General features: G+C 36.9%; 2 protein-coding genes across 9 annotated transcripts in view; one reads left to right on the top strand and one right to left on the bottom strand.

Moving 5' to 3' along the window:
• The window catches only part of LOC135072942 (cytosolic carboxypeptidase 1-like), an 86,435-nt gene that overhangs the window by 20,449 nt on the left and 43,160 nt on the right, over window positions 1–22,826 (bottom strand). The gene's annotated exons all lie outside the window — the stretch shown is intronic.
• LOC135073029 (uncharacterized) overlaps window positions 6,414–22,826 on the top strand; it is a 31,057-nt gene continuing 14,644 nt past the window's right edge. For 2 of the 4 annotated variants that reach the window (XM_063967044.1, XM_063967034.1), the window contains exon 1: window positions 6,414–6,573. In XM_063967044.1, coding sequence (XP_063823114.1) covers window positions 6,513–6,573 — 61 coding nt within the window. In that variant the 5' untranslated portion in view covers window positions 6,414–6,512. The remainder of the gene's footprint in view (window positions 6,574–22,826) is intronic. The other 2 variants (XM_063967057.1, XM_063967049.1) reach the window with 1 other exon arrangement.

Here is a 22,826-nt window from a genome sequence, read left to right as displayed (position 1 = left end):
CTATGACATGAATTTTAAGGGCGAACCAAATTAAATGGACTTGGAGCTCAAAGCTACGCTTTTTGCAGGCGGCAAGTACCTCCTGGGCAGTGGTGTGCAGTGAGAGTAAAATTTGCTCGAAATAGGTGTACTTCTACATGTACCATGAGTTAGTTTTACCATTTAGAATTCTACTTTATGTGACAAAGGTAAGTAGGTACCTGGTGTGTGCGTGTATGGATTGTGCTTGTCTCAAATCTTTGAAATTACCTTTCATTGTCATAAAATTACATAAAGTAGAGCCCCTGTTAAGCTACGAATACTATAGTCTATCCAATATAGCTTGATTAGAATGACAGCTGCCATCAAAAGTAACGACATAACTTTGTAGTAGCGATCAATGAGAGCTAAATATTGGCGGACAAGAAATAATTCACGTCTGACCTACAAACAATATTTTCGACGACACAGTGCTTCCAATGAAAATGTTAATTTCGTGTAAATGCAGCGTTAAATTACTCCAATAAGTAGTAATTCGAAATTATAAAAATCAAGCTAGAGTATTAACGACGTCTCTACAAGGTTATCTCGAGTTACAAAAATGTTAGTGTTGGGACATATCGACAAATGTCATATTAAATTAAAACTATTTTTTTAACATATTTAACAAATTTTTTTTCTAACTCATTTTTTAACATATTTAAGTCAAGTTATACGTTTTTCTAAATGTTCACTATTAAAAACCAAAAAACATTTCATCCTTAAATAATCAAACATCGAAAATCAATCACCGGTAATTTTTTGGGTATTCATAGCACCGTTGCTCTAGAAGAGATGCCCACCGCCCTCTAGCGAGAGGAAAAAACCACTGAAGAACACCGATGATAATGACTACGACTTAGGTTGTACACCCTTGACATGAATTTTAAATTTTACTGTCTTTAAATTTAAATCATAATTGTCATTTTTATGAATAAAGATATGAAGAAAAATTGGGTGCATTTTTTTATATCATTTTTTCGAAAACTTATCGATACATCTATGTGAACCGTACGAAACATACCCAGCACTAGTCACATTCGTTTGACAGCCGTCATTCTAATCAAGCTACATTGGATAGACTATACCTACCTATGTTGCCTTTAAAGTATTCTAAGATAACTTGTGTAACAGAGGTTGTAAACAAGATTGTGGTTTAGGGTTAAGGTTAAGGTGCCCTTCAAATCATCTCTCTTATTTAAAAGGAATTCCTTTTAAAGCCGAATGAGGATAAATAATAAAAAAATATGAGAAGTTGTTTTCGTTATGGGAAAAGGCGAATGAGGAGAGTAAAAGAACTATTTTTATGACTAATGTGAAATAAACTACGATTGACATAATGTTTTTTATCGTCTAGGTAGAGCATGTAGTAGCAATAGTTAAAGCTCTACTATACAGATGGTTGCAGCCCTCACATCGTAGCTTGTTCGATTAAATGTGAGCTACGTTTCCTTTATTACGTGCGGTGACTCCATATCATCTTGTTCATGAACTCAAGTCGTATAATAAGACGCTGACGATGATGATTCCACGGTCTACTTATTCGTGTGATGACTGACGTCGTGAACTATAATTACTTACGCTTTTAAGGCGAGGTTAACATTGTTTTTCAAAAGCCAACAAAGTCATGACGATTCGATCTGCCAATTCAACAGCACGCTATTGTTACCTTTGAGCAGAATCATTATTTTTTAGTGTTATTAAAGTTATTATGGTGCGATCATTTATCATTTCTATCTGTTGGTACTAATGTATCATTGAGTTTTTATTGTTTTTAATCATGTTTTTCCGACAATTTTCATAGATTAAATATCATACCGAGTGAAATTGTTAAGAAAGTATACGTTATTCCTTAAGGATTATAAATAATTGGATGAACCAAACTGAGGGTAGAGCCGCGAGTAGAATTACCAAAATTGCTGCAAAACGGGCATAATATTTTTAGCAATGGCGGTCGTATGGAGGATAAAAAAATTAAGGATAAACATTGTAATGAAAGTCGAATCACTGCAAAGGAATCACCGGCGTGTGCGCAAATTGAGCCCGGTAAGATGCACCATCAATCACGATGAGATCATAAATCTCCTGCCAAAAGGCGGGTCTTCAGCACGTAGGTAATTGAAATGAAATGCTTTGTGAGTTTATACTCTTTTATTGTCTTGTCTAACTAACAAGTACAAAGTAGACACGAGCAAAAACAAAATGGAAGCGCTTTTTGCAACTTAGATTTAACCCTAACTTAGCTCTGAGTTTTTTGTTGCATCGATTCACGTCAGCTTTTTCTTCGCATAGGTTAAATATTCTTCAAGGATCATTTTATCCTTTGGCTACGATTGAGATTATCGTATCTAAAGCAGAAACTTGTTGTTATCCGAGACAGATACGGGACTTGGAAGAACACGTTGTAGGAAATCTATCCTTAAACGTGATCAGGTTCCTAAGGACTGACTGTTTTCTAGATACGCTAACACCGCACGTGCTACTTTGTATGTAGATAAATAATATTGATACAAAATCAAATGATATTGTTTGGTTAGTTGCATGGTTGAGGCCATGCTCTGCGGTTTGGGAAAGGGTAGCTGCTTTGTGTAAAGTAAATCAAGTTTAACTGTCAATAAGATATTAATGTTAGAATCAAAGCCTTTTTTGGCTCTACGACTAATTACCTACTCTTCTGTATTTTTTTATTATTAATATAATAAAGATCAGATGTAGCTTTTTAGAGTCGTTTTTGCAATTGTTAAACTAAGTATTTGTGAGTCTGACGTAGCGGAGAAATATTTATTGAACAAAATCTTTCCGAAGCAATAATGCAATTGAATTTGTCATCAATGTTTGTCTAGGCAAATGGTTTGTAACTTTAGTTGTCCTTTAAAATCAGACGTTGAGTTTGAATCACCCAAATACAAGTAGGGGTAAAATTTAACGACACCCGCAATCAGGTGACGATGCTAATCGCGAATGGCCGGATACAGTCTGTTAGCGTCGATCCTCGGAGCGTGGTGGAGGTAATAATTTGTTTAATCCAGGGAACGGTGGCCACCGCAATTATCAACCGCTCGATTCGCTCGAGTTACTCGTAAGAGCGCAATTGCTCTATTCGACGCCGCAGCATCTCGTGAGGAGCGAGCGTTAGGTGAGCATGTTATAAGATAAATTGGACAACATCGACGTTTAAGTTTCGGAAAAGCTGTCATTGGAATCTTTTTCTTTATCATCATAATTTGCATGGTTGTCCTTTGCCAAAGAATATTTAGCCGCGCGATGTTATGATTTAAGCCTATAGGCGCCTGAAAGCATATAATTTTACCAAAGTATTAACTAAATCTTTACATATTTATGATAATACTTTAAGTTTTAAATTCTAAAGGGACGATTAAGTAAATTGAATTCTTTCTCAACCTATTCTAGGGCTGATCAGTATGTTGTATTATTAAAAGAAAACAAATGTAAATCGGACGGTTACCGGACGATTTAATAGTATAGTCTATGGAGATTCCAGAGCGCTTTGCATCGTATCCCCTCGTAATGACCGGGCAATATTCCGAATGTTCAGGGACGTCAGGCTAAGGCACTGTCTACATGATATTTTATTTTTAGTGTCCATTGCTATTGCGGTTGACTATTACGCGGTTATTTTTAAAGCGGCATTAAAACGATAGCGCAGTGCATTTTTATCGTAATCGTGGTAATCAGAGTACGCGGCGACCACCGACGGAGTCCGCCGTCTCACGCACCTTTAAAACGTTAGAATGAATGTACGACGGGAGTATCTATTATCACCGACAAATTGTACTTAATTTAATCGCCGTCTCATCCAGCTCTTGTATAAAGTTCTATTTTAATACACCTAATATCCTTAATAAAATGAATAGTTGCTCGCTTCTTGTTTATGTATGAGTACCAGGAGATTGATAAGCGAGCAGGGTATTACATGTTGTACACCTTACATTACGCGATACGGCAGATACCTACCTACGCATGTAATAACAAAACGAGCGCAATTTATTTCACGTCTTTCGACCAGATACAACGCATTTATAAGGACCGTTGCGAGTTTGTAACTGCGCACCAATATAGTTTTGTTTGGGCGCCTGTGCGGTCCTATTGTTGCTATTATTCAAAACATCGAAGTCATGCTACCCTTTAATACAGCGCTCTACAAGCGGCGTAACATCTACCGAGGAAAAAATATCTATATCGTTCGAATCTTTGCACTTTTGCTTCTTTTTCAGCTATTAATGTAATACTTAGATTTTTTACGAAAGCAAAACCATGAATTTTATTTTATCTGCTCGCATCGCCGCTGAATATAACTCATCGGATGTAAAACAATACTGATAGGTATCGCGATTAAAAGAGATTTTTAAATTCGTCTGAGCCAGTGCAGCCCTTGCCCAGCCCATTTTAAGTGCAGTGTCTTTTATTGAGAGTTCAATGGAGCATTAAAATCTTTTAATATTTTTTAAGGTGCTATAATTAGCGAAGCTAAGTTTTGAATAATATCGTATTTAATGCTGCAAACGAGTTCGTTTAGCCGGGAATGAATCAAGTAACTGGATTTGAGAGATATTCGTTTATGCAAGAGTTTAATATGGAACGAATCGGCTTTACCGCACGTGTATTTATGGATAGATAGGGTCTAATGATAATTGCTAATTGGAAGTAACAAAATAGTCGACGATGCACGCATAAAAACAAGAAAAAAATGAATTTCATATATGTTAAAGCTTTTGCAGTTAAAGCTCTTAACGATAAAATTAAAACTTGAATTTGAAAAGTTTTCACATTTAATTGACGCCTAAATTGTTGTTCAAATATTTATGATGTTTGAAAAATACGTATATTTTTCTCTACAACTTTTGTGATGTTTTTATGTGATAGTTAATAGGGTTTTTGCAATTAAGAGATTATAAATAAGATTGGAAAAAAAAAACATGATGTCTGTTGCAATTTCACATTGATTGATTTTCATACGGCTCGAACAATTTTGTGACTCTATCACACGAGAATAACTTCCTATACTGGCTGTTTGTACATAAGGTCGGTTTCAAGTAGTAAATATTTATTCTTGGAGCTAATACGGAGTGCTTGGAAAACAGGGACTCCTCTCGGGTCGCTGGTATGTAAAGTGGTGGCACATTCCGGTGAGTGTCCCCGTGTCAAAGTTGCAAGACCGTGACCATAATTTACTGTGACTTCAGACTGCATGCTTGTTAGGTCAACGAGTGCGCTGGACGCCTCGAGTTCTTCACAGTCGCTCTTAGTATATTTATTGCTGACAAGTCATGGCGAACTTTTGAGCCATAGCATGGCAAGCAAAGTGGAGGGACATTCTAAAATTCTGGCGTCATCTAGACGATGCGAGTGCATGCTTGCCAGGTCAGCGAGCGACAGAGCTGCACTGGTGCCCTTTGCTCTTGTTTATTTTTGGCAAAAACCAAGTAAACTGCACGTTTTGTAAACATTCACATTCCGGCTAAGTATCCAAGTTGGTTGTACGTACACGTGACCTCTGTCCGTTTCTTGGGATTGGCTCTTCCTTCCATTTACTCTTTAGTTAATACATCTTGCATATAAGGACTTTTTGGGTTTAAAAAATCTTTTAAAGAGTTCCAAATTGCGAAGTGATCATCATCTCAGAAAGTAAGATTCAAACCAGCTACACTGAAATATGAAATAGGTTCTCCTCGAGGCTATTGGTAAATGTGAAAAGGTTCAGTTTACTTTGTTTCCCACAAAAAGAGGTTAAAACCATCTCTCAACATTACGAAAGTAAATAATTTACTATGTAATCTCTCCGTGAGAGTTAAATAATATTCGATTCAAATTACTGAACTGAGGCAACATAATAGATGTTTCTCGGTTTGCGCCGATTTATGAGCCTATAAAAAAGATTCTCAACTTACTTTTTGTTCACGCATCTGAAGTTGTAAGTATAAATTAGTATGCTTGCAATAATTGCAGATGGGTTGCGTGTCCGATCTTCAATGGGAGATATAACAAAGGCACACCCTTGAGCGCGGCGTATCGTGAGTCGAGAAAAAACTACGACAACCCTTTTGGACAAGCGAAGAATTCGCGTCGACCGCAACAAGAACAAATTGAGCGCGAACTATTGTGCGGTACGATTTGCCGAGATAACTCCCGTGTCGAGGAGCGCGGGCGCCGAGCGTCCGCCCGCCGCCGGACGTCCGCGGCGGACGACTCCTTGCCGCGCCGCAGCGCTCCGGCGATGGCGCCCGCTACAACGCCGCGTGCGCACGGCTCGACTCCTGCGCATCTGGCGCGGAGCGCGCGGTGTATACGGGGCAACGGAAGACGCGCGGTGTTGTGGTCGAAGATTTGAATATGCCGTGGTGCGAGCGGGATGCGTCTCTGTTATAAGGGGGGGTCCAGGGCAGCGCGCGTCAGTGTGCCCGAGTGTCCCGTGTTGCGCGAGCGCACTTCAGCGAGTGCCTACCTCCGTCGCAGATACCCGCTAAACTCTCGCCATGCAGCTCGTTCTGGCCACTTGCCTGTTGCTGTTCGCAGCCACTTTTGGGCCTTCAGCAGGTATGTTGACCTCATTAATTAACATTGTTGATTGTCAATGAACAAATTAATTAAGAGTTCGATTCATGAATGAAACAATTCTCGACTTGTGTAGAATTAACCAGATTATGGCCTACAAAAAGATATTACGTAACGCTTTAACAAGGACAAAGATGATACTTAATACTAAGTATTCTATTAAAAAGTTTATAGTTAGAATATCTAAAATCAGCCTAAATTGCTTATTAACTTTAGAATTTAAATATCGATAAAATTACATACGACATTAATTAGATATTATAAGCTTGGTAGAGTAAGAAATTCCTTTAAAATTTCATAAAAACTCACATATTTAATATAATTGTAGCCTTAAAACACTTTACATAATTATACAGGACTTAAATTAGTTTACGTGTAACGATATACAACTTCAGGACAAAATAAAAGCTCTACAATTTTAAAAATATGGTTGAAAGCTCTTAACTTATAAACTAATTATGAAGAATATCCACAACTAATTAAATATAATTTATCAATTATGTAAAATAATGAAGAAAATAAGAAGTGTGTCTTAAATTGATTTCTGAAAACATACTTAGTGTTTCTACGGTTTAGTTTCTGCATTTAAAACTTTTGCGGTTAATTACTGATAGACTGATAGAGTCGCTACGGCGTAGCACGCGGTCGTCGCCGGCCGGTACAATCACAAACTTTTGTTCTTTACTAATTCTCAGGCCTAAATCTTGCGATTGTAGTGCTATTAAACAGAAACTGAGTGGTGGTAGTTCAAGCACAATTTTTCTAAAACACTTTCTTAAAACTGAAAACCCAATTATATTTCAATTAACTGAAACTGATTTTGAAGTGGCTGGAAATCAATAAAATATTAGTCAATCGAATGGAACCATCACAAGTTCATATTCCTAAGTGTAGGGATTAGTTAGAGATAGATGATTACTCGGAGATTTGCAAACTCTACATGAAAATTGCAGAGGTGAAAAAAGTTAATTATGAGAAAAGCTTATCATTCAAATGGAATAGGATTTTATAAGTTCTTATAGAATGACAGAAGAAGAAAAAGTAGATGAGATTTTACAAAGGCTATTTGATTACGAAATGTGGGATTAAGGGAGAGTCCGGTAATTTGGACCAGTTTTTTTCAATCCCATTTTACACATAGTTTTCTTTTGTTTTTGCTAATGTTCATGGTATATAATTAAAGAGAAATTATTCAACTTACTATTTCATAGGTATTAATCAACACAACTGTGGTATATTTAGCACAAATCAACAAAATACGAGTTCAGAGCTTCGGTCCAATTTAGCCAACCGGTTTGATAATTTGTACCACAGGGTTACTAAATTGGATTTCAATAAATTTCAAGCCTATAAAAAAACTATGGCAAAATATTATACGATACATTCTTAACAAATTCGGTAACGAAAAAGATCAGTAGTTAATAACATAGACAATCGATATTGTTTTACACGTTATCACGATTTTGAGTAAAAGTTTTGTAATTCCATATATCGTAACACACACTTGTACCTAATCTACTTTGCCAGTCTTTTGCTTTCATTTATTGTTAGTCAAAAATAACTACGCTATTATAACTTCAAAACTTGATTTACTAAAAAAAAATTCAAAATCCTTTGGTAAAGTTCCATACAACTTGATGTGGTACAATTTAGCCGACTAGGTGATAGTGCTTTTAAAAAATCGGTAAAAAATATAGCTTATAAATACCGAAAAATGTTTCAAATAATTATAATCCACACTAATTTACGCTTCTAAATAATATATTAGAAACATCATTAGATTAAATTTAACAAAATTACAAACTAAACATGCATTGTCAAAAGTTACTTGAAAACAGTGAAAAAATACTTTTCAAAATAAAACACACGTGTTCGTTGTCACGGCAAAAACCACATGGCCGATATTAATTGAATTTAGTTGTGTATCGCTGAGTGTTGCAATTACAGACATTCAATAAATACTTTACAAAATATGAGGGTGGTACAATTTACCCGGCGGTACAATATACCGAACTCTCCCCTACTATGTGAACGCTGATCGTAATGTACGCGTGAAGTCACAATCTGAAGCGATAACAGACAAAACATTTGAGAAAATAAATGTCTTTAACCGTAACATCATCACTATCAAAAGAGCTTTATACTTATTATTAAATACTAGCGGCCGCCCGCGACTTCGTACGCGTGGATCACGTTTTACCCCCTTCATCTATCTTACGCGGTTTAGATTTTTTCATACAAATGTTTTTTCCCGCTAACTCCCGTTCCCGTGAGAATTTTGCAATATCCTGTTGTAACTAAGCTTTAAGTTTACTAAGATACTTGCATGCCAAATTTCAAGCGTCTAACTTAAGCGGTTTAGATTTTTTCATACAAATGTTTTTTCCCGCTAACTCCTGCTCCCGTGGGAATTTTGCAATATCCTGTTGTAACTAAGCTTTAAGTTTACTAAGATACCTGCATGCCAAATTTCAAGCGTCTAACTTAAGCGGTTTAGATTTTACATACAAAAGGATTTTCCCGCTAATTCCCGTTCCCATGGGAATTCCTAAGTATACTATAACCTGCCCAGGAGTATGAAGAATAATTGTACCAAGTTTCGTTAAAATCCGTCGAGTAGTTTTTGTTTCTATAAGGAACATACAGACAGACAGACAGACAAAAATTTTACTGATTGCATTTTTGGCATCAGTATCGACCACTAATCAGTAATCACCCCCTGATAGTTATTTTGAAACTATATTTCATGTACAGAATTGACCTCTCTACAGATTTATTATAAGTCATAGATTAAGGCTGGGTTGCACCATCTTACTTTATTCTTAACAAAGGTAAAAAATCTTTTAACCTCCAAAAGCATCGGTTATCGTTATAGTTACCGTTAAAGTTAAGTAGGTGGTGTAATTCAGCCTAAGCATTAGATTATAAATGACAGAATCCGCGGTTAAAACTCAATTTAATCTATGTTTGTTCTGTTCTGTGATTGATCTAAATATTGAAATTAAAGAAATTGTGAAATACTGAAACTAAAGAAATGTGAATAATAAATAAACGAAGCAGGGAAATGATTGACAAATTAACATCAACATTTTTGAGACGCACATAGAATTGATATTTAAGCGTCGATTACGATTAGACCTTTAACGGAAAACCGAATATAAATTACTTGAAGTTAAAATTTAATCATACTTATTATCAATTAAACAATTACCTAAATCATAATCCCCTTATATCAATAAAAAATATCTTTGAAAAAAATGTATGAAACATTGAAAAAAGGTAACATTTTTAAATTTGTTTAGGTTCTATACAGGGAGGAATTTTGTAATGCTACCTGGAGGGAAAGTACTCTTAATACTGTAGATAGAACATTTTACTTAAGGCCGGGTAGCAGAGAAAATGGCGAAAATGAGGTTTTCATTTTTCATTTTTGAGGTACTAAACAGTAAAATTAAAGGCTAAGATTTTTTTTGGGCATAGTTGAGGATATTTTCTAGGGCTATTAACGGATGGAAACACGATTTGATGAAGTTGACTCGATAGAATATATTCCCAAAGTTACCTCTATTCGTTTTCTATTTATGGTTTTATTTTTAAAATAAGCGATTTGAGATTCTGAATCTTTTACTAAACTAAAGTTCAGAAATAACTTGAGGGCTTTTAACGGATGAAATTTTTATATTGCGTATTTGCGTCTTATTTAGTTACTATGTTAAAAAATGTGGAAAAAATCGCCCATGACGGCTTGGACAATCTCAATCAGTCGCGCGGTGGCGCTTACGGAGGTCGGACGCGTGTCAGTTTTATGCACGTGACAGTTCGCAATTTGTCAATATTTTTGACAATGATGACTTTGATGAGTCACAGTACAATAATATCAGTGTTACTGGAGAAAGCTAAAATTTTTGATAATTAAGAATTATGAATTTTGTCTACCTATTGAAATTTAAATCGTTGGCATCCTTTTAAACGAAGACTCTACTCATGATACATAGTACATTCCTCAAATATGAGACAAAACCAATGAGTTAAAATTACATTTTAATAGTACCTACATACAATCGTCTTACACTCTTTAGAAGAGCACACTGACACAAATAAATAATAAAAAATACTGTCTAAGGTCTGTAGCTAAAGGTCTAAGCTGTAAGATAGAAGAATCTTCTAGCCAAAAAGATGGCAGATGCAGCAGATGTCAACGGATTTAAAACTGGAGTTCATATGACTCCTTGTAGATTTGAGTCTCTAGAGCGTCCCTTCCTCCACCATGCGTAAGAATGTTTCAAAAATACTGTCTAAGGTCTGTAGCTAAAGGTCTAAGCTGCAAGATAGAAGAATCTTCTAGCCAAAAAGATGGCAGATGCAGCAGATGTCAACGGATTTAAAACTGGAGTTCATGTGACTCCTTGTAGACTTGAGTGTCTAGAGCGTCCCTTCCTCCACCATGCGTAAGAATTTTCAAAAAAATACTGTCTAAGGTCTGTAGCTAAAGGTCTACGCTGCAAGATGGAAGAATCTTCTACCCAAAAAGATGGCAGATGCAGCAGATGTCAACGGATTTAAAACTGGAGTTGATGTGACTCCTTGTAGACTTGAGTGTCTAGAGCGTCCCTTCCTCCACCATGCGTAAGAATTTTCACAAAAATACTGTCTAAGGTCTGTAGCTAAAGGTCTAAGCCGTAAGATAGAAGAATCTTATAGCCAAAAACATGGCAGATGCAGCAGATATCAACGGATTTAAAACTGGAGTTCATGTGTATCCTTGTAGTTTTGAGTCTCTAGAGCAGTGGTTCTTAACCTTTAAGTCATGAGGGACCATTTTACCAAATTTCTGTCTTGTCAGGGACCACCTCATAATCGGTCAAAACCAGTTTGACTGCAAAAATCAGTTAAAAGTGGTTTTGACCAAGGTGTGCAAGTGCACATCGTGGACCACTTGGAATGCCTCCAGGGACCACCAGTGGTCCGCGGACCACCGGTTAAGAACCACTGCTCTAGAGCGTCCCTTCCTCCACCATGCATAAGAATGTTTCAAAAATACTGTCTAAGGTCTGTAGCTAAAGGTCTAAGCTGCAAGATAAAAGAATCTTCTAGCCAATAACTTTAAAACTATAATTTGAACGAATTTTGCTATTAGTGGACAAATTTCTGCTCACGATGGACTAATTATCTGCTATACTCTCGACTCTCTAAAGCACAACATTTATAAAAAATTTGCTGCGGTAATGCACTCCAGATAACAGTGTGTGATGCTCATTGCTCATAGTGATTTTCGATACAGAGCCCCGTACATTCGTTATACATAAATTATGGAAAGGAAACACCCAGACCAATACAAACAAATATGTATGCAATTTTAGTATGATATTTTTATTTATTAATAAACAAAAAGACTGAACAAAATTGATGCGTGTACTGATTAATGTAATTAACCACATGCAAAGCTTTGTGAATTGCAACAACTATAATTTATTATCCAAGCTCTAAATAATCGCTACTACGAGTAACTGATCATAAAATGTTTTTCCAATCGCTCAAGCTCCCGAGGATCTACCGATAGGTCGGGTGACGTAATCTTGAAATTCTTTAAGCCGGCGCAGAACAGACTTCCAGCAGGTCGGGCGCCGCCACGGCCACTTTGAACCGTGTTTACTTCTGCAGTTATATTTTATATTTATTCGATTCTAGAATATATTCCCAAAAAGTCTGAAAGGTGTTTTAATTTGTATCACTTGGATATGATTTGTATTAGAAAGTGTTGTGAGTGTGACGCTTGAAGGGAAGGAAGTCAACCTAACCTAACCAACTGCGTATTTCTATACTGTGTAGCTGGAAATTTTGGCGGGAGCTCTTTGGCGCGCTGTCTTCGACGAAGAATTGCGCGCGCAGATTTTGACAGCGCGAAATACCTACTTTAGAAGAAATACCAAGCCTTAAAGAAAACATTCCTTTATTTTTGAAAAAATAGAACTGCATTCAAAGATTCGTAAAGACATCTTCATTTCATGCTTTAATCATAAAGATAGCGTTAATATTTCTTAAAGGTCGCCGCTATGTGTTTGAAAGCTTATTAGAAAAGGGTTCGGTTTTTATTTTATTGAAATTAATGCAAAAACAGTTTAAAATTACTTCTGAATTTTAAGAGCTTTAGAGAGAGAATAAAAATAAAATAAGCTTCTTCATCTTCCCGTAGCTTTCACATTGTAAACTAGAACTATTTATCTTAGAAAGACTATTGCGAGTATAGTATACTAGAATTACAGAAATGTTAAATAATTTACAAGTCCTGTCACTTATTATATCATCAGTGCCTGCCTACACGTAGTGTACGGGCATTTTTCCAATGAATGAGTAAATAGTTACAACTTCGTAAAAGTAAAATTTAATAAGCAGATTGTAATGAAAATTAATTAACAACAAGGGTCATAAAATAAGGAATTCGAAAGCAAAGACCTGAGAACTGCGTCCTATTTCGTGTACAATTGCGCTACGACTACGAGCCGTGCTTACGTTACACGCAATAAAATTTCTTTATTCACTTGTAACTCGTAGGAAATATCAACAAAACAGAGGCCGTGACATCGAACGCTGCTGGTTTCGTTTCGCGTGTTGACTCAAGTGCGCCTGCGCCGGCCGGTATGCGTCGACAGAACAATACGATACTCCTCCGCGCTGCTCGTGCAACACGACTCTTGTCTATGCTGCATTTTACTTTTTAGGACTTATTGCCTCCATTCTATTACAATCACATGACTCTCGGTGCAGGGAAATAAATTTCCATAAACCTTACCATACAAATGTTCCTGTCTGCATTCCGATATGCATACCTAACAAATGTTGGGACAACTGTTAGATAATGCAAATAAAATGCGAGAAAGAAATAAAATAATTTCAGTCCATGCAGTTTGCGCGAATGCCGTCATTCTCAGAAGACATTACGATCAGTCATTGACACCGGAGCGAGTAGGCAAACATTTGTTAGGAGACGCGAATCACCTCACCCAAGGCTGCGCGCGCGTCTGTGAGAAATAACGATTGACTCCAATCAACATGGCAGTCAGCGATTCCGCTAATGAGCCGTGTCCGCGGTTATCGGACAGGTTATCGACAGGTCGGCAAAAACAGTAGAACGGAAGTCAGTGTTGAGAAAAAATAGTGAGGGGTGAGGAGGGAGCAGCAACAGGTGCGGGGTTCATCGGCCGGCCCGTGCGCGGGCGCTGCGAGCTGCGCTAGCTACATAGCTCTATGCTCGCCACTGCAGCTCACGGCGCATAGCCGCATAGTAGCTGTCGGTCGCTTGACAAACGCGCCTTGTACCCGTATTAAGACCGAGCCTATGATGTGCAGCTTTTTGCTGTCATAGACAATGGATGGACCATGTATCAAACATTGGAATTGAATAGAATGATTACTGGTTTCCAATGAAAATGGCGATCGGAGTTAAAGGCAATGAACATAAATCACGTAACATTATTATTACGCTAGGAATGTAAGTAGGATTGTTATGATAGCAATCATAACAATCGATAATGACGTCAGATGTTGTAGATTAACATAGGAAAACTTTTGCCAATGTTAGTAAACGTTTTGCACATAATAATGAGAGCCATCAGCAAAATAAATAGGACCTTCTAATAGTTTTAAAGATGTACGAAAAATTAAAGCCAATAGTCAATGTCTCCAACAAAAAGGACAACAACTTTAAAACACTCCATAAACTTAGATTAGACATAATTTTCATGGACGTCGTCCCAGGATTATCCCGTCAAGAGGCCGCCTCTTAAGGCGAAACATTAAATCAGATTGTCTCACGTATTGCCTTTTTTGTCACCATAACTCAAAGTTATGTGCTTAGAGCAACAGGTGGTAAGATCCTGCGATCGTCTCAAATTACCGCGGCATAACGCATTACCCCGTACAACCCAGATCCAATGACATTTTATGTTCTATTTAGAAATGGATTAAATTATTTGTTGAAATTTTAATGCAGCCTTCAGATTTGAGGATTTAATTTTATCCTTGAATTGATTGCCTTGCCTTTAGAGATTTGTATGAATTTATATATCTGCCTACCTATTGTAGTAGTGTTTATGCATTGATTTGGACAGTTTATTACAGTTGCTGGTAGAGTCAGGACGTGATTGAGGGTTTTCGAATGCCTATTGTTTTTCTATAATGTTAGTTATTGCTTGCTAAAAATTAATAAAAGCACCTACAAGGGATTCTATGATCTTGTCATCCAAGTGTCCAGCTAAATTGGCTGACTAGCAGCTACACAGTCTTTTATTTTCCCTTAGAAGCGGACATCCCTGTTTTATTAATTCAATCGTTAGATATTACTATTATGTATAAAATTGATGAAGGAACTAGTAGTTGTATTTGCTTAGTTTCGAAGAAATATTCGATATTGTGATTTTATAAAAAAAAAACAGTTTTAGAAGCATATTTTCTAAAAAAATTACATTAAGGCAGAATTTGTTAAATAAATTTACCTATCACTATAACGTCTACCTTTATGCAGAAATAAATGGTTATTGCTGCAGTAATTTAGGAATTATTTAATAATTTATGATTTTCAGAAAACATTTTTTTCTCCGTTACACTAGAAAATTGGCAGCTATATTTACTTTATATTGATGCATGATATAATTATCTATAATACCTGAAAATATTACTTGCCTATCCCGTGGAAGTTGGATGATACGACTAGAAAAATTAGTCAAAAGTAATATTGACTAAGGCCATCGGTCAAAACCACTATTAACTGAAATTTGCAGTCAAAAGTGGTTTTGATCGATTATGAGTTTTGACTGCAACATATATATCGATGTTTCGAAAACGATAGGATTTCCAATAAGCCGCCAGAGGGCCAACTCTATAATTATCAAACTCGACCAGACAAATTAATAATGGTAAAAGCAATGAATTTCAATAGTTATCTAACAAAGGCATTAAAACCGTATTGTTACGGACGGCATTTAAAAAACTAAAAAATATTCAGATGACAACCCTATTTACATATAAATTTTCTAAACTCATAGAAATTAAAATATCTTCCAACTTCCACGGGATAGGCAAGTAATATTTTCAGGTATTATAGATAATTATACCATGCATCAATATAAAGTAAATATAGCTGCCAATTTTCTAGGACAACGGAGAAAAAAAAATGTTTTCTGAAAATCATAAATTATTAAATAATTCCTAAATTACTGCAGCAATAACCATTTATTTTTGCATAAAGGTAGACGTTATAGTGATAGGTAAATTTATTTACAAAATTCTGACTTAATGTAATTTTTTTAGAAAATATGCTTCTAAAACTGTTTTTTTTATAAAATCACAAAATCGAATATTTCTTCGAAACTAAACAAATACAACTACTAGTTCCTTCATCAATTTTATACATAATAGTAATATCTAACGATTGAATTAATAAAACAGGGATGTCCGCTTCTAAGCCAAAATAAAACACTGTGAGCTAGTACAAAATTGAAATATAAATGCATTGTAAATTGAGTCATAAAACTTTATTGTACGAATTGCAGTTCAGCAGGTGTTGTAGTGACTGTGAGATGGCTATTTAATCGCCAACATTTGTTTGTGCAGCAGGGCCTGGATCGGGCCGGTACCGGGTCTGATTACTAAAAATAGTTTGGTGGGTGCATTCCTGGCGGCGCCGCGCGGAGGGCGCGCTCCGTCCTTGGGCTCGCTTAGTCGTTATTATCTCTCGATCCCTTTTTTGCGTTTCGATCGTTATCCGACCGCGAACAATCCGATAGCTGTTCCCACGGACGCGAGTAATCAAGAAGTTTCGATAGACACTCAAATTGCACATTTTTTATGGTAGATTAACTTAGATGATGTGTATCCTGTGCCTCGGGAGATTCCATTGAGTCATCTGATCGTTTTAAATGTGATCGGAAAGGCTTTGACTGAGCCGTTGATGGTTCAACGACTCGTTCATTACTGAGTCACGGGCGCGTAAGTAATGTTATTTTATAGTTGTGCTGTGAACGTTGTGGTCGATTTGAGTTATAGTTGTTAGGTTGGAGTCAAGCACGATTGTAGGCGCAAGCGTTGAGCGCGGAGCGTGGATCATGGCCGTGAATGTGGGTGTATGGAGTCAGGGGCAGACAAGCGCGCGCGACTGGTTTGCGTTATGTAACGCGCGGTATTGCGCACATGCCCGCGTAAGTTGCGCCGGCGCAGCGTGCATCGTTGCGGCACATGCATACGGTTTGCGGTTTTACTACGGGTCACATACGGACAGTGAAGAGTTAAATTAACATGATTGCATACCTCTTTATCACAAGCGTTTCATCTGCGACACTTATTTTTCATTTACATAATTTGAATTTCCTCGCACCCCCCAGTTGAATTGTAGATAAGCGCTCATTATTTAAATGACTAGGGTCTAATTAATGCAAATTCAGGGTTCACGGGCTTAGCATTAATTTTAGATACGAATCAGACAGCATAAGTAACTAATTCTGAGAGTACTCGTAGAAGTAGTCGGTAAAATAGATTTAATAAACAAGTAACATTTTAGAAGCACTTCACAACTTTGTTCTTGTGTGAAATAGAGGAAAAGGAACTACTTAGATCGCTCTACTATTCTGCAAAAGTTTAAAGAATCTTCTTGACAAAATAAGCGTTCAAATTGAAGAACACGACATACGAAATTGGAATTCTTTAGGATTTGCATCTTTGCATATAAATATCTTGTAAAGATTTAAGTCGACGGAGGTAATATGTTTTATGTCATGCAACCTAAGAAATATTAGACACAGATGTAAAATAAACCCGTGCGAGGGATCGCGTATGTTACAAAAATACAAAATAATAAATGTATGAGTCAGAAAGCCTTCGGATAACACGAAAAGTTCCAATAAAAGTAAAATGCGCGCAGCGGGTGGATAATATGACCACTACAAGCGAAAATAATAGCAAGTTTATTTTGAACGCCGCACGTTGGGGCAAGTTCATATTTATTTATTAGGAGGATCAAAGTTGAATCTTGTATGGATATTTCAACCAAATAGAGCACTAAGTAAGATACGTTATGAATCTAAAAAACTAAAACAATTGGCTTCAATTGACCGTTTATTTTTTTACAGTTACACGAGACACCTGAAATACTGAAGCTACTGGTCATAGTAATTATGAGATTGTAGCAGTTTCTCAAAAGTTTACGAGAAAATTTTTGGGAAATTCATAGGCATTGATTGAGAAAATAACTTTTTTGATATTGACTAATATTTATTGAAATATTAGTCAATATCAAAAAAGTTTATTGACATTGGTCAATAAACTGTATTTTTTTTAACTTTTACTCTCATACGAACACGGAAACGAAGTAAAAACCAGTTGTGCATTGTTCTGGTTTGGTTTCGTTTTCTAATCGACACTATTATAATTTATAATGGTTTACTCACTTTTATCACAAGCTGTTATGTATCTTGATAGATATCCAATATGCAATGCAGTTGGGAATGAACCCACGACTAGCGTCAGCTTTAGGGCCTATTTTTAGACTCGTTAGTGCTAGAGACTTGTCAACCGGTTCTTTATCTACCTCTTTTCTATATTATCTGCAGAATGGCATTATCTTAAAGTATTAAAGCAACGACCACAATATATGATGGTGCTATAAATTGTCATTACGTCTAGAAGAATTGAAGTTCGTTGCTCGGAAATGTACCCGGTTTTTACAAAATAAATGCTCCGTTTTCAGAACGGAATTTTACGCTACATCTTTCTGCAGTTCATCCAAACTGTACTTTTGTTATAATTTAAGATAAAAAGCTGACTACGGAGATAAATGAAAGAAAAAAACAACAATCAAGCGTGACAAGGGCAATAAAAAGTACAATGTACTCGTAGCGGAGATTTCTAAATGTGAATTTAACATTTAATGCGAGAACACTATAAAACGTGCAAGCTGTTTATGTATGCCTGCCGTAAAGGTTGTCTGACAACACGCAACCCCTTCGCTTTTTTAGTTTTGCCAAGTTTTTTCCTCGGCCAAGCTGAAGTTGAGTAACCTGCACTTAGCGAACTTTTTCTATGGGGATTCTTTAAATTGCAAAGGTACTCGCGCTAGGGTATCCTAGTAACAATGTTAATTGATGTAATTACAGTAGTTGCTCAGCCATAGCGGAACCAAATCTGCGTAGTTTTGTTGTAGCAGTGTTTTTTATATTTCTTCAGGGAAAAACTTCGAAGATAATTTAGAAACCTTTCATTTGGCTTTTCATTTTATAAATATACTTCACAAAATCCAGTATTTTAATGTGTCTGGCGTTTTCTTTTGTATCCGGTTAGAGATGGAGATCAGATCCTCGTCCGTAACAAAATAGACAATATTAATGTCTTCACTGAATCTGTGTCTCCCACAATCCACAACTAAACAAGTTATTTGAACTTTGTCATCTCTTTGTTCGTTAATGAACTGGCGCCGCGAGTCCCGTTAGCTAAATGAAACGAATTACAGATGCTTTTGTTTAATAAACATTACCCTCGGCAACAGTTAGCGCTGCACCAAACCGATATCCGTGATACAACTACGAATGTAAATTATTGCATTTTGATAAAAAAAGATTTTACGATAGCATAAAAGTTACCGATGAATTAGTCACTCGTTTAAGTTTGAATGAAAGGAAGGAAGTTGTTAAATGTTACTTTATATGTGAGATTCCACGGGCGATAATTTGTAAACGAATTGTAATGAGCAATACAATCCTGCCTTTGAATAGACACTGCCGCTTAGGCGATTTTATAGACGCTTTAATATTCATTGCATACGGTATCAGTATTGTCAAGTGACGAGGAGTGAGGCGGGTTGTAGGAGGCTTTTATACGCTCACTTCCGACTATTGATAACCTGACTGACTTTGAAGATCACGACGGATACCTGTTTACTTAGTTACATACAATGAAATTATTATCGGGCGATGGGCTGTTACTAACGCGAGCGGAATAATTCTTTATACTTAATTATAAACAACTACTTTCTAATATTTAATCATGAATGGTATTTTAATGCCAATAGGTACAGGACACATATAATTAACACTAAAAAGCGTAGGACTTCTATTGTTAGGATTGTAGAGTCACATGAGTAAAAAACCTTTATTGATGTGATAGAGTCGTGTCCTAAAAGCGAAGTTAAACTACAGTATCATTAATTATGCAAACACAACTAGACAAACGTACAAATAAAGGTTCTTAGTCATCAACGTAGCGTAAGTGGATAAATTTAAATCCATCAATAGAAAACAATCACGTCTGTCCAAGCGCGCGTCTTTCAATAATTCAAGAGTTGGCCGTCTCATTAGAAGTCGCGAATGGTCGAAATAGGGCGCGTGGCGTCCGCGAGTTTGGCCACGCGGCCGTTACGGGCACGGTGCGGCGCGGCGCGGGCGTCCGGTGCGCGGATCAGCGGCCGGATATCCACGCGGCGCGGGCGCAGCGAGTGCACTCACCCCGCGCGAGCTTGCTGCCGCGGCGTTAGTAGGGTGCTCGAGCGCTCGAAAGTTTCAGTGCAGCGGGAGAGTCTGTAGCCGGTCTTTATTATGGCTCAAAATCTGTTACTATGTAATCTAAATATGTATATTATTTGGTGGATTATATGCACCCGTGCGTCTATAGGCGAAAGCTCGTTGTAAGCTTCATGGCTTTTAAGGCCCATAAATTGTATTATTCGCAGATCTTAGTCGATAATTTGTCATCTAAATATTAGGAAAAAAGTCGCATCAACTGCGTATAGTAAAGGGTTTGATGATAAATGGTTACAGATAGGTTGATTTATTCCGTGATAATAATCACCAATCACTATTATAGCTTTAAAATTAGCATGCCTGTGGTAGGTCCTAGGAATAGTGCGGTAAATGAATAAATCAAGATCTTGGTAAAATTACCATGCATTTTCTTCCATAGCAAATTAAGATTAAATCTTTCAGCAGTGAATGTTCAAGTGATTTAATCTAACGGAATATCTTAGATCAAAAGGAGACGAGAGCCAATTTTTTACACCCTCACAGTTTGTTTGCGGTTGAATTGATGCTGGACTAGTTATTGTATTGTAAAATCTTGGAGAAAAACCAACAAACTTGTCGTCGAGTGTCTCCGATGTACAAACACGGACGGCGCGTTCGGATGCGTGCTGCGTGCCCAGAGCCGGCGCGCGCGCATCAGTATGCCGCGCGCGCGCGCGACGTGATCCGCCTCCCCGACGCTCATTGTTGCCGTGTACACTCATCTTGCTGTCAACCACCACTTTCTAAACGACTAACGATCGCCTTTTATGCCAATATATTGCTTTGTAATTTCATACTTCTTAGAACTCTATCAATTGAATAGAATTCTTATACCAACTAAAGAACGATCCCGTTAAATCATTAATCTTTATTTATTGGTCTATCGATGAAGCGGAAATGTTATCTAATCTGTTATAAATCTAATGCATAAAATACAAACTTGTTAGCGATTACGGAAAGCAATAAGATACAGCAAGTAAATAGCAATACGACTAATACGAGCTTATAGCAACGCGTGTTTTCTACAAACGAAAAAAAACTTTTAACAAAACGTTTTGCAAAGGACGTATACAAAGTTGCGGAGATAAATTGCTAACGCTAATACACAGACTTCAGAATACGGCATTCATCAGTGAAAAGATTGTATAAAAGGTAAAAGAGAAGTACGCGAGTAATGCGCGACATCGTTTATGCATGAGGCTACATTATGCATGGATTCCAATCGCGGGCTCAGAGCCTCTAATAGCCGAGTAAAGCCCAGTTGTAGGCCCACGCCTCTCGTATCTTATACAATTGACTCTCGGTGGACGTAGGCAATAACCTCTTAGAAAGACATGTACTTAGCTTACTCATTTTAGTGATTCGAGTTCTCAGTATGCAGCGAAATGGTGCTTAGAGATATGAGATATTCGCTTTCATCCGATTAAGTACTCAATAAAATTCATTGCTTTTGTGCGCGGTAATTTTATCACATAATTCGCATTTCATGGGGCGACCAATAAAATAGTCATGTAAATTCTGATATTCAAACTATTACTGATACGATAATATTTTATGTCTATTTTTTCTCTCGGACAGATCGAGTGACAGCGTTTATCGATCTCCGGAGCAATTAATGAGTTTACAGCTAGTATGCTAATCGGATCAACGAATCGCTGTAAACTCTCTCCCCGCAAATATTTTCCGCCACGTCTAGTACGATGCAGGATGCCTTTAATTACGATTATTAATCGCCTTCGTGATGGCTATAAAGCCTGTTCGCGTTCGAAGACAGGATGTTAATCTTCATTTCCTTTCAGGATTGTCCGGATAAATCATTTATTAACGTGTTTAAGATCGTGCGGGAATTCGATTTCAGATTACATGTAATACGAGTTGACGAGTGATGTAAGTTGGAATTGCGCATGTCTTTTTACACAATGAAGTCATTCTGTATTCATTTTGTATGTGATGATGGAGATGAAATGCGCAAATGCTCGTTGATTTTGCCGGGAGTGGATGACAGTGCATTTCCACTTAATCGATGTTATTCACCGTTGCTTTGTGTCAGTGTACTATCCTTCGGCTCTTTATGTTAAGGTTTCTGCGCTCTTAAGACGATTATATTTTATTATCAACCCGAGCTGTTTCAATTGAAATTCCAATAGTTAGAGTCGAACCTTTGTACAACTTAGTCGAAGATAGCTTTAAGTCGTATTGTAGCTATTAATCGGTTTTATCGCGTCCATAGATCTTTTAATTAAGACATAATGTAGAGTTCGAATGGTGGCCCTTATATCGGTTTCATTGCATTACCAAATTAGGGAGTAATAAAGCTTGCATCGACCACAACAAGACATGGACATTGAATTTAATTAAGCATGCTATAACCGAGCGGTGGTCCGACCGCAAACATTTTGCCTGTATGTTATACACGTTCACATACATTATGTAGTAATCGTGCTTTCATGAAGACCGATTTTATGGCGACTGTTCGCGAATTTGAATGCCAAATAAAAAATATGGCTCATTACGGAGCTTTGAGTACTGTGATCTGACTCAGTTCTCAATTATTTTATCATATTTGAATATTTTAGTTCACATTAATGAACATAAGATTAACGCAATTGTCCTTTTTTTTTAAAGAATTTACAAGTAAGATGATTGGAATCTGTGCCTAAATAACGACAGTCATGTGACAATACGACGTGACCT

This window comes from Ostrinia nubilalis, chromosome 1 (assembly GCF_963855985.1).
Source record: "Ostrinia nubilalis chromosome 1, ilOstNubi1.1, whole genome shotgun sequence".
Taxonomy (NCBI): domain Eukaryota; kingdom Metazoa; phylum Arthropoda; class Insecta; order Lepidoptera; family Crambidae; genus Ostrinia; species Ostrinia nubilalis.
Note: the sequence above shows the minus strand (reverse complement) of the source record. Positions and strands in the feature narration are given on the sequence as shown.